The sequence below is a fragment of the Choristoneura fumiferana genome, chromosome 11, assembly GCF_025370935.1.
Source record: "Choristoneura fumiferana chromosome 11, NRCan_CFum_1, whole genome shotgun sequence".
In the NCBI taxonomy this organism is placed as follows: Eukaryota; Metazoa; Arthropoda; class Insecta; order Lepidoptera; family Tortricidae; genus Choristoneura; species Choristoneura fumiferana.
In genome coordinates, this window is record NC_133482.1 from 8500997 (window position 1) to 8513584 (window position 12588).

General features: G+C 41.3%; 1 protein-coding gene across 2 annotated transcripts in view; it reads right to left on the reverse strand.

Annotated features, from left to right (window-relative positions):
* The window catches only part of LOC141432689 (proteasome activator complex subunit 4-like), a gene marked incomplete at its 5' end in the record, with an annotated part of 35223 nt that extends 22917 nt beyond the window's left edge, over positions 1-12306 (reverse strand). Inside the window, 11 exon segments of one of the 2 annotated variants that reach the window (XM_074094400.1) lie at positions 981-1226; positions 2242-2504; positions 2898-3030; positions 3427-3569; positions 4432-4606; positions 5409-6833; positions 7084-7261; positions 8491-8562; positions 10777-10930; positions 11933-12143; positions 12262-12306. In XM_074094400.1, the coding sequence (XP_073950501.1) occupies positions 981-1226; positions 2242-2504; positions 2898-3030; positions 3427-3569; positions 4432-4606; positions 5409-6833; positions 7084-7261; positions 8491-8562; positions 10777-10930; positions 11933-12143; positions 12262-12306 (3045 nt within the window). 2 annotated transcript variants of the gene reach the window in all.
* Positions 12307-12588: the final 282 nt, after the last annotated feature.

Sequence of the window (12588 nt, forward strand, 5' to 3'; positions counted from 1 at the left end):
TTTTTTTCGTAATTATATCCCAAATTGATCACAAAGAAAATTGCCGCACCTGTATCTCGAACTACCCGCACTTGCAGGTGGTAGGACCTTGTGCAAGGTCCGCCCGGATTGCTACCACCATCTTGCTCGCTACTCCTGCCGTGAAGCAGCAGTGCTTGCACTGGTGTGTTTCGGCGTGGAGAGTAAGACAGCCGGTGAAATTACTGGCACTTGAGGTATACCATCTTAGGCCTCTAGGTTGGCAACGTTATCTGCAATACCCGGGTATTGCAGATGTTTATGGGCGGTGGTGATCTCTTACCATCAGGAGACCCACTTGCTCGTTTGCCAACCAGTCGAATAAAAAAAAAAAAACTTAATCGCGATTTTTTATCGTCACCCTATCACACCGGTACACAACACTGACAATGTCGGACGGTCTTTCCGAAAGTTCATAAATATATTATAATAAGTAAATGTCGGCGCCGAGATGAATGTTCGGAAAGACCGTCGGACGGGACGTTATCAGTGTTGTGTTTCGGTGTGATGGAGTGACGATAAAAAATCGCGACCAAGTGATACCCTATACTTCAGTCTACTTGTGACCACGGCCATTGCAATGTGGCCGTAACGTCGATTTAACTATAGTTACTTATTTAATTAAGCGTGATAAGTCCCGGGTGCAATTAATTTTGATTTATAAAGATAGTAGATATGTACATACGTATAGATAATTAATCCATACTATACTAATATTATAAATGCGAAAGTGTGTTTGTATGTTTGTGTGTTTGTCCGTCTTTCACGCCGTCCCGCAGCGACGGATCGACGTGATTTTTGGCATAGAGATAGTTTATGAGCCTGAGAGTGACATATGCTATTTTTTATCCCGGAAAAATGCACAGTTCCCGAGGGAACAGCGCGCGATAACCGAATACCACGCGGGCGGAGCCGCGGGCAAAAGCTAGTATAATATATAAGTACATTTGAAACCAACTCACATATTTGGCGTCTCGGTAATATCAATCAACTCTTCCAATAAATCAATATAGATCTTCTCCGTTCTATCTGAATTATCTTTTTCTCGCTGTTCAGCGCCATTCAGTTGTTCGGCGAAGTTGGTTTCAGACAAGATGGCGTCTGACAGGAAACGTTTGGCGGCATCTATGGCCGATTGGGACATGACCAGGCGAGTGTTCACAGTCGGAAAGAGACGGTGGAGCGTGTCATTGAAAGCCTGCTCGAGCCTGAAATTGTAAACATGAATTTATAACTATAGTTATAGAAATAAAGACAGAATATACACTAGTAAGCCCTCTTGTTCTGAGAGGAGGCCTGTGACCAGCAGTGGGACGTATATAGGCTGGGATGATGATGATGATGATGACACTAGTAAAAAGCCCTGGTGGCCTAGTGGTTTGACCTATCGCCTCTCAAGCAGAGGTTCGTGGGTTCAAACCCCGGCCCGCACCTCTGAGTTTTTCAAAAGTCATGTGCGAAATTACATTTGAAATTTACCACGAGCTTCACGGTGAAGGAAAACATCGTGAGGAAACCTGCGCACACCTGTGAAGTAATCAAACGGTATGCGTGAAGTTCCCAATCCTCATCTCAGCCTATATACCGTCCCATTGCTGGGCACAGGTCTTCTCAGAATAAGAGAGCTTGGGCCATAGTTCCCATACGGGCCCAGTGCGGCTTGGGAACTTTACACACACCAAATTGCTTCACAGGTTTGTGCAGGTTTTATCGCAATGTTTTGCTATCGTTAAGCTTGAGGTAAATTTGGAATGTATATTTCGCACATGAATTTCAAAAACTCACGCGATGCGAGCCCGGGTTTGAAACCACGATCTTTTGCTTGAGAGGTCATAAGTCAAATCACGAGGCCTCTACCTCCTCATATAGTTTACGGATTAATCGTATACAGCAAAAGAGAATATGAATTAATCTCACGTACCATCAGCCAAATAAGTGGTCTAACACAAGATTTTTCGAAGACTGTACATTTTGTTGACTGTACTTGCGTTATCATTATCACCCAAACTATATATCGGTACTAAAATTCAAGTCAAAACAATCACTAGAAATGGGTGAAATTCGACTTTAACATACTTACAAAGAACCAAACATCGCAATTTAAAGAAAACCCTTTAAAATAAGGGGATTTTTCTGTCCCGTTGTGATCAGATCACGACCGGATTAATTTATCTTAAGAAATGAAACAAGCGAATGGGTCCACTTGACAAATAGGCGACTTACTTCAAAATACTTGGTTTTTCGCTAAGCGGCGCTTTAACAATGGCAGGCCACAGCGTCTTAATGACTTCCCAGTCTTGCTTGGCCGCGAGGGGACCCGTCCGTGACCCCAGGACTATATACAGGGCACCCTTGTGGCGCGCGTGCCATTCGTCCCCCTCGCCTCCTTCCAGCATCAGCTGGTTCAGTTTGGGGACCAATTCGCGGTAGGAATAGGGGTAGTGACCCAACATCCAGGAGAGACGTACTTGAGCTAGAATGCGAACCTGAAGAGGCAAGATTTCGTTTAGAACAGATGTTTGATCGAACGGTAAATTTAAATGTTTGCGGAGTAGATACAGTCAGGATAGCGTCGGGTGTGAAATTTCACCGTTTCCTAGAGAATTTAACGAAAAATTATACTTATAGTTTTGGACTTCACTATGGCTAGTAACAGAGTATATATCTGGAGTAATCCATATGTGCAATCTGTTTAGGCCGATCAAAAAAAGCATTATGATCAAGCGGAAGTGACTCCATAGGCTCAGTTCGGCTGGGCGTGCAGCCAACCCCGATTGACGTCTTCTCCATCCTTGTTGCGAGGACTAAAAGCTTTTTCCCATCGGCTTAAGCAGAGAGATATTTAGAAACCTTATGATGTAATTAAAAATGTGACTTACTGAGGTATAGGTGTTGACGGACAGCTCAAAAAGAGCATTCAGAGCTTTGAGCGCCGACGGAGTGATTCCGGCATCGCAAATAAGATCCATCCTTTCCTCGTCTTGTAACCGTGCCCCGTCAGCTATAAGTGTCCTAAAAAGAACAATAAAAGTTAAGTGTGCAGTTTTCAGAGTTCCGTACCCGTGTACGTCTGTCTGTTACCTGCCACGCAGGTTTTACAGCCAAACGGTTGGAGCTACAGTCTAAAAATTTTCAGTGTATTGGCATGGGGGGGGGGTCTATCTATACGAACCACTCAAATAAATGTGACCACGGCCTTACTACGTCGAAATCAGGTCTCTGTGGTACATTTTTTGATGGGTTAGATAAGTCCATATTTTGCACTAGAAAGTACACCAAATTTCAAAATTTCAAGTCAACGCGACCACTAGAAGTAGATCAAAATGAACTAAGTATATTTGACCCAACAACAATAACAACAACAAGCTAAATAAAATGGCCATCTAAACAAAAGCTTGTAATAGTTACCTGAGCTTGGCGGCGCCGGCGGCGTCCCCGGCGACCCCGCCGCGGCCATCGAGCGCTCGCTCCAGCGCGCTGTAGGAACGCAGTCGCGCCTCCATACCAGTGCCGGCGCGCAGACCCCGCATCATCACCACACGCTCCCACACCTACCGACGAATTCAATGGTCAACGTAACGTCCGGATAGCCCAGTGGTTAGAGAATCTGAATACAAAGCTTGATGTCTCGAGTTCGATCCCCCGTCAGGGCAGATATTTGTATGAATACGAATGTGGCTGATTAGATCATTTTCTCAAAATCGTTATTGCTCAAACGCTCTTTTTTTCAAAAAGCATTTGAGTATGCTAATTTTCACAGTAGATTTTTTTTCATCATCATCATCGACAGCCTACATAGCGTCGACGCAGGGCACAGGCCTCCTCTCGGAATGAGAGGGCTTGGGCTAGTTCCCACGCGGGCCCAGTGCGGATTGGGAACTTCACGCATACCATTTGATTACTTCACAGGTGTGCGCAGGTTTCCTCACGATGTTTTCCTTCACCGTGAAGCTCGTGGTAAATTTCAAATGTAATTTCGCACATGAATTTCGAGAAACTCAGAGGTGCGAGCCGCGGTTTGAACCCACGATCCTCTGCTTGAGAGGCCATAGGTCAAACCACTCGGCCACCACGGCTCATTTTTTTACTGAAGCTTATTTTCACAGTAGCGTTTTTTCTCAATTTGAATCGACACAGACACAGCGTCGACGCGGAACTCCTACTTCTATGTATTTTTGGGCCTTAGGGGCGATGCAAACTTAACATAACCTATACCTACCTCTGTTTTTGAGTCGAATAACATTGGGGAAAAACCCGATTTTGAAAATAAGATTCAGTAAAAACCCATAGTGCGAAAATCATTTAGGAAAAAATTCGAATGGAAATTTTGGTACAGGAAAATAAAGATTTTGGGAAAATGATCTTACCAACCCAAGATTGTGGTGAACAAAGGTATATTTTAAATAAATTAACCTGTATCAGCATCTCCAAGCCGCGCGTGTCGTCGGACTTGTCTGCGAGCATGCGCGCTTGCACTTGTAACAACAACTCAGTGAGTGCGACGCGCAAGTTACGGCCGTCGAGCGTGACCGTGTGACGCACGCCGTTCGTGAACGGCAAGTTTGTCGCTGGCACTTGGGATTCTATGCTGGAAATACACGGACATTTAATATAAAACCAGGGTTCTACAAATAATACGGTATTTGACGACTCCTGATTTTGCCATATCTTAATATTATTATGAAAATATAGATATACAGATAGTGTTTAGCGAAGAGAAAATTTAAATCGGTTCAAAATTGGATTTATAGTGATTTTTAGAAAAATCTATATACCTGTCTCTTTCTCAAACGCTTTTCTCTATGCAGCAAGTATGGCGGTACCGGTAAAGTATGTCTTTCTCTGTCCAATCTTGAATTTCAAACCTGTATAACTTTGTTATTTGTAAAGGTAGCTTAAAAATTGTTTTTCTATTCGATAACAGGCATTGTGTAGTTTTAATTTATAAAACATATACAAAATTAGTCAAATACCGTATTGGGTCTAGCTATTAGACCTAGTAGGAATCCTGTTTCTGTGCGCCTGTGCGGGTGCACCATGGAACCTTTTCAAAGGAGAAGTCATTACGATTTTCATTGTTAATTAATGCGATGTCACTATGACGTTTACTGTGAAATGGTTCCATGGTGGCTCATGAATTAAACTCCTTGACCGTGTGTGTGTCTATGTGTGTATGTTTGTTACTCCTTCACGTTAAAACCGCTGGACGAAATGAGATGAAATTTGGTATGTGAAAGCTGGATTTGTCGAGGGTGTCTTATATATTACGTTAATGAAAACCGCAATGTAATTTTTGGGATTTCCCGTGAGAATTCAGTAAAGTCCTGCAATTTTAATTCAACGTTTAGCGTGCGAAGCCGCGGGTAAAATCTAGTAATAAATAAACTTACAGGGTCACAGGATCTTCATCGGGCGGCGGTAAAAAGGTACTACATGACAGCACTGCATTCATCACATAGAAGCAGCGATGCATTCGCTCTCTGCTCATATCTCTAGTTCCATCCAGCCACTGGTTTAGCCTAGTCAATTCCGGCTTCAAATACCTATCCACTAACATCTGAGCGCACGCCGCTTCTTCATCATTAGGCACATGCCATTTAAAATCAGCGTCTTTCAATAAACAACCCTTGCCCCAATCTCTTATAGGCAACCATTTCTCCGGAGCCGTGGAATAATCCTTCGGGGAACTTCTCAGCTCCTTCAACTCAACGAAGCAAAGGGAACTAAAAGCGTGGCTAAGAATCTCGCACGCTCGCACTAGAGAATATTTAGCGTGCAATTTCAACGCTCTGTCTAGTACGGGCAGAATCGTCGGCATGTGTTTTAGAAGGACGACGCCGTCGCATTCTACCACGTTCATTAGCAACACCAGTCGGTAAGACAGGTCTCGAGGAGGAACCTCTTCTCGTAAAGCCTCGTCAGTCGATAACAATTCGGTTAACTCCTCACATAGTTTTGGTACGAACGCCGCCAAAGTAGCTTCGGAGTCGATACGAGCGAACACCTTAAGCAACACACCAACCATGCTGCCAGAAACGTTAGTTTCGTAAGTGGATTCAGTCGCGAACGCCTTGAACTTTCTAAGCGCCTCTTTGAATATCTTCGGAGAGCATTGCATAAGAACCGAAGTAGCTGCGGAAGATAAAGCTGTTTCCATAACAGCATCAGTTTTGCTGCGAACGTTATCCAGTTCCTTAGTGTCTAACCTCACGTGCTCCATGACACTAGAGTCGATAATAGAGAATAGTCTGTCAAGGAACACAAGAACGAAATCTTCGAACTGGGCGGTTGATTCGCAAGTCAACCGTTCTTCCTCTGTGAGGTCAGGCCAATGCTCGTGGGCTGAGCTACAGTCAATGTATGGCACCATCCAACTGAATATCAGTATGAAGTGTAAGGTCACTAATGTTTTTTTGATGTCGTTTGGGTCTAGGCCGGGAAGTACGGCCATGAGGAGTGGGACTACGTGGGTAGGCCCTTCCGGGTAGTCGAGGTCAGCGCCCCGAAGTAAAGGCCTGGCTACAGCTGCGACCGCGGACATGGCAGCGGTAACCCTGTGAGGCTCCGTTAGGGATGTCAAAGAAGTCCTTAACTTTTCAATTAGGGGTGGGACAACGATAGCTGGCCTGAGTGTGGCCAGGTTTTGCAGAGCGATGGAAATGTCAAGGGAGCTAGATCGGCCGTAGACGGCTTGAAGTGTCGGTTCTAGGGTGATGTTCACGAATTCGGTTATGTCCTCGTCTCGGAGCCGATACGCTTCCGGGGTTTTGTTCTCCCAACTATTTCTGTATCTCTTCTCGCGCTCACGGCGCACCCTGTCAAGAGGAAATAAAGTAAGTTTGAATTATAAAGAAATAGAAAAAGTAAGTAAACATGGCCAACCAGAAACGAATAATTTAAGAAACTCGTCATTATACCGCACCATACTTCACATATTTGGAAGATTCCGACTTAAGGTCTATTTCCGCATCCTTTTAAGTTACTACATATTTAACACTCTAGATTTCAGGAACTTAACGAGGGTTGTGACAAAATCTATTAAGAGTTTCTTAAAAAAAAACTTACCTATTCAGGAACTCTCTAGCCAGTTTCCTGAGTAAATCCCTCAGGCGATTCGACCAACGTCCAGCATTCGCGCTGTGCAGGTAACTCTCGACAGCACCGAGGAAGCTGCGTAGATGCTTCAGCACCAGACCATCAGGGTTTATGGTCCAGACGATCCATGATGCCACGTCTTTCATGTCTGAAAGGAGATAGGATAAGTGTGATGCTAACAATGTGACAACATTGAAGGATTCAAGCAGGTCGCTTTAGATTACAAAGTGAGGTGTCCATAGCTGTTGCACACGTAATATAGATGTTATTTAACTTGTTCTATACAGTCACCACATCCAGTAAAAGTCATAAATACATCAATAAATAAATAGTAAATAATTTATTGAACAAGTAATAAGAATAATTACTTTGCTCACCTGCGACTTCACGATAGCTACGACTACGCAACAAATGTGTGTTCATGCAGATCCTACGCTGTACACCACACATACTCGTACATCATACAAATCCAACTATCACCACCATCTACGCTGAAGCGCTTCGAACCCAATCAGAATTCATCATCAGAGCAACACAACCGTTCACCATGCTATCCACGAGTCAACATCTGGTGAACACACATTTGTTGCATAGATGTAGCTATCGCAAGGTCGCGGGTGAGCAAAGTAATCTTGGCTCTTTAAAGGCCTCCAAAATAAAATCAAAATTGCTTGTTCGGTTACCACAGTTGACAGTCGGGGCAACTGTACAAAAATACGTAATAAATTTAATATAGAGATGAATATCATTGGTTAATATATCATTTTAAACGAACAGTTTCTATGAGCTACTGAAATAAATCTCAATTTTGAATAACAAACATTTGCTCTTTGATATTACTTAAATACACAGTAAATATGTAAATCGCATATGAATTCACCATCTCGATAATATTACACATACATCAGAAAGTATATAAAGAGAGGATATAATGTCATTGACTTATACAGCTATACCTAAGAAATGTATAAGCGATTAATTTTAATTCCCTAAAGTACGACCTAACTAAGCAATATCATTCATGCGTTAAAAATCAGCTTGTATAGGCTGCCAGCAATGCGGATTGATATACAGCGTGTCTCTACTTTTTGAACAATGACTAAAATTCCGAGTGGAGTCCTTTCTCAGGAATGTTCTAATATTGTAAGTTATTTTATTAGTCATCTAATATAAAAAAAAAACATTGTCCAAATTAAAGTTATGTATGTTCCAAAGTATTAAATCGTAAATCAGTTATTTCTCCGTTAATACTGTGGCGTTTAGTGTGAGGCATTGTACATGGGTTAGAAATACCCTAAATTAATACGTTATATTCATCTTTGTCCAGAGGGTAGAGACACGTGTTGCATAAAATTTAAATATAAGTAATTCCTATACCTGAGGATGTAAGAATATCCCGTAACAAATCAGCAAAATCGCTGTCAAACTCATCCAGATCAAGAGATATGTCTACGGAAAATCATACACAGAAATCATTCAATCATCATACAAAATTACCCATAAGAATATAATAAAATAATTAAAGCGAAAAATATTGCCAATCGGAGTGACCATAGATTATTTAACAGAGAGGTACCTAATACCTATTTTAAGATCGTTCCGGGGATGATATTAGGTAAAAATGTGCATAAAATGTCGTAAAACACATGGCCTAAAAATCAAACAAGAGTTATTTGTGTCACAAGGGAGCAAAATGGTGTATTTACGGCGAGGGCGTACATTGAATCCAGAATGTAGCGAAGGATTCTGCAGTATATAAAGTAGAATCCTGAGCGTAATAAGGGATTCAAGTTTTAACGCCCAAGATGAAAATAATTTTGCTCCCGAGTGGCTCATACAACTTTTCACACCGAGCATTAAGAAACTTGAGAAAAACCATTCTAAATATTATTAAAGAACAACCAGCAAAGAAAATGGCGTAGCTTTACAATTATCAACTTCAAAAAATTGAATTTGCAATAAAACACTTAGAAAAGCCTTGAACAGAAAAGTTGCACTTTCCTCCCTCTCGTCAGGGAGGAAAAGTTACTTTTCTGAAGGAGAGGTGTGAAAGAGTTATTTGTGTCACAAGGGAGCAAAATGGTGTATTTACGGCGAGGGCGTACATTGAATCCAGAATGTAGCGAAGGATTTTACAGTTAAGTAGAATCCTGAGCGTAATGAGGGGATTCAAGTGTTAACGCCCAAGATGAAAATAATTTTGCTACAACTTTTACAACAGTTTACAACTTTTCACACCAAGCATTAAGAAACTTGAAAAAAAAATCAAAATATTATTATAAAGAACAACCAACATAAAAAATGGTGTGGCTCTACAATTATCAACTTCAAAAAATGGCATTTGCAATAAAACACTTAGAAAAGCCTTGAACAGAAAAGTTGTACTTTGCTCCGTCAGGGAGGAAAAGTTACTTTTCTGAAGGAGAGGTGTGAAAAAAATATAAAAAGCTATATAACTGGCATGGTGCAATAGCGACATAACATGTATGTATAAGTATCATTAGCGCCTTATTTAAGTCATCTCTGTTAGCGTACTTGTTTAGTTGCGGTCATTTTTTTGTGACCATTTTAGTGTTTGTTCGCAGTACATACCAAGCATGATACAGGTGAAAAAAAATTATGAGCCCACGAGGGAAACTGTCTTAGCTAAATACTTTAGTTAACTATTTTTTTTGTAAAAAAATAACTGCATTCAGATATTTTCTAAAATGAATTAAAATTTTATCTTGAACAATAATCCTATCGATTAGTACAGTCGAGTTTTTATACATTTGAGGAAGCGTAGAAGCGTGATGCGATATTTTTGATCGAGTTTCTGCTCAGAACTTTAAGAACTCGACTGTACAGGGTTTTGAATTAAAGGTTCAATTTTACTCACGAAACTAAGCTACTTTTGTTTTGTAACATTTAAAAAAAAAAACTAAAACTTAGATCATTTATTCATCCTCAAAGTTTAATCGTTAAATCAGAGTATGGGACATGGCGGTTTTATCGCTGTCTATTGGTACGGGGGCCTTTAAATAATTTATGACATTTATTTGACATTTCTAAGATAAACACATATAAATGTGACGTCAATTTGGTATTACAATAGCATACATTGAAAATTACATTTAATGAAAAATGAAAAAAATAAATAATAATAGTGGTTGACTTTTAAAAAGTAGCTCAGTTATGCGAGCAGAATCGAACCCTGGATTTAAAGCCCCATGGTCAGAAACTCCCTATATAAGAAAATAACGAGTGTTTTTTTTTTTGGAAACAAGCGAATTTTAGACAATCTTTGAATTCAGTTTTGTTTCTTTTTTTAAATTAAAGAATGTTTCCTTCAGTAAAATGCTAACTAAAGTTAGAAACTCACTGATGGCGGAGGCGGAGCGGTGCGGCGCGGCGCGGAGGCGGTACCGGTTGAAATATTCGAGCTAATATGAAAGAGGGCACACAGAATACCGCGCGGGAAATAAGCGTGGCGTGGTATTCTGTGTGCCCTCTTTCATGTTAGCTGGAATATTACAACCGGTACCGCCTCCGCATCGCTCCGCCTCCGCCTCCGCATCGCTCCGCCTCCGCCATCAGTGTGTTTCTAGCTTAAAGGATTTAAGATAGTTTCTCTCCAGAGTCCATAAATTTTTCCACCCTGTATAAATAGCAAAATCCACTCACCAAGGGAATGATTTTTTGAATATTGCATGTCTTTGTAGTTCACTGGTAAACTGAGGGCGTGAAGGAACCTCGTGAACATTTTGGGCACGTAGGGGGTCCAGTCAATAGTGCCCGGGTTCTTCTTAGCCAACCCGGCGAAGAGGGTCATCAAATCCTATAAAAAGTTAAAATAGGTCATGTTGAAAAAGAATATAAACTTTTCTGTTAACTGTACTTGCAGTGTTCAATGTACAGTCGCCATCAGATATTTCGGAGCGGCCAAGTTGGTCAAAAACATCGGCACATGCACTCTATTATTAAGGTATTAGAGTTCATGTTTGGCCGCTCCGAAATATACTGAGCCGCAAAAATCTGGCCCTCAAATGTATGCAGAATCGGTAATTTTGTATGAAGGCTGGGCCAAATTTTGTGCCGCTGAGTATATCTGATGGCGACTGTACATGTCAGTGGAGTGGGTGGAACAGCCTGGAGATAGAGAGAAACTTGAGTTAGGTATGGTGGTGGGTTTTAAGTTTTAAGAGACGAATGTATTATGAGTAAAGCACAAACACTCGAACCAACTGAATCGAGACCCACTGTGGAACCTTTTCGTAGAAAAAGTCATAGTAACGTCACATTGCTAGACAAGAGAATTTATTATGATTGAGCAAGTATTTTGCTAACAAGTCAGGTTAGCATCGAATTGCCTATTGGATTCGAGCCACAATCCTGACTTTGGCAAACGTAACTGACAATAGCATACTCTAAATATAGGCATCCCTTGTTTTAACATGATATAACAGATTTCGAAGTGAAAATTGAGATGTCTTTTAGTGCATTATTTGAATTGAAACCCTTTCAAAAGCCACCATCATAATTGCTTTTTGCAGACTTATTAAGGTACCACGTGGTATCCCTGCGTGGTATTTGGGTGGGAGGGATAGCGTTGAACCACAGCTCGTGTCCGTGCTTGGCGTCTTTAGGAGAGCCGCACGGGGAGAAACACAGGAATTTGATTAGGCTTGAGACTACAGAGATACCAAACAACGAATTATACCAAGTGTCCCACAGAATCATGACCTCGTTGAATCACGGCTCGTATCTCTGCTCGGCGTATTCAGATGGCAGCCTCACCGGGTGAGACACCGTAATTTGTCTTTATAGGTTTAAGACTTACCGAAATACCACACGGAGAGTTATAACATGTGTCCCACAGAACCATGATCTGGTCGAACCACAGCTCGTGTCCGTGTGCGGCGTGTTTGGGAGGCAACCCCACTGGGAGGGATACCGTCATTTGTCCCATTAAGTTCGTTTCTGAGGACCACGGCTGGATCTGAGGTAAGAACTCAGAGAGCATCTCTTTTGTTGCGCTGAGCTCAAAGTATCTGAAAAATTTATTATTGGTGAGAAAGGAGGATATTTTCTCTTTCTAAAGTTGATAGATTGAGGTTTTATAGCGCACAGTGTTGCAAACTATCAATATAGTGTTATTACTATACTTACGGCCTTGCACACTTAACCATTGTCATGTAAGAAGCCTCCAATGATCTGAAATTAAAAATGATTAAAAAAACTGTTAACAACATTAATAAACAGAATATTGGCATGCACTGTACCACCACACTTGCGTATACCCTGTAGTTGGAGAAACAGTGAGAGACAATTATTCTGGTGAACATTTCAACTTTAGTCATATACACGTCTTCCATTTATACATCTCTATAGTTCGTTTCACACCTTTTCACACTCTCTTACACGACTTTATTTAGCCCTCTTTTCATTTACTCATCCTTCCATTAATAAAACAGTTATCCTTCCAGCTAGTCGCAC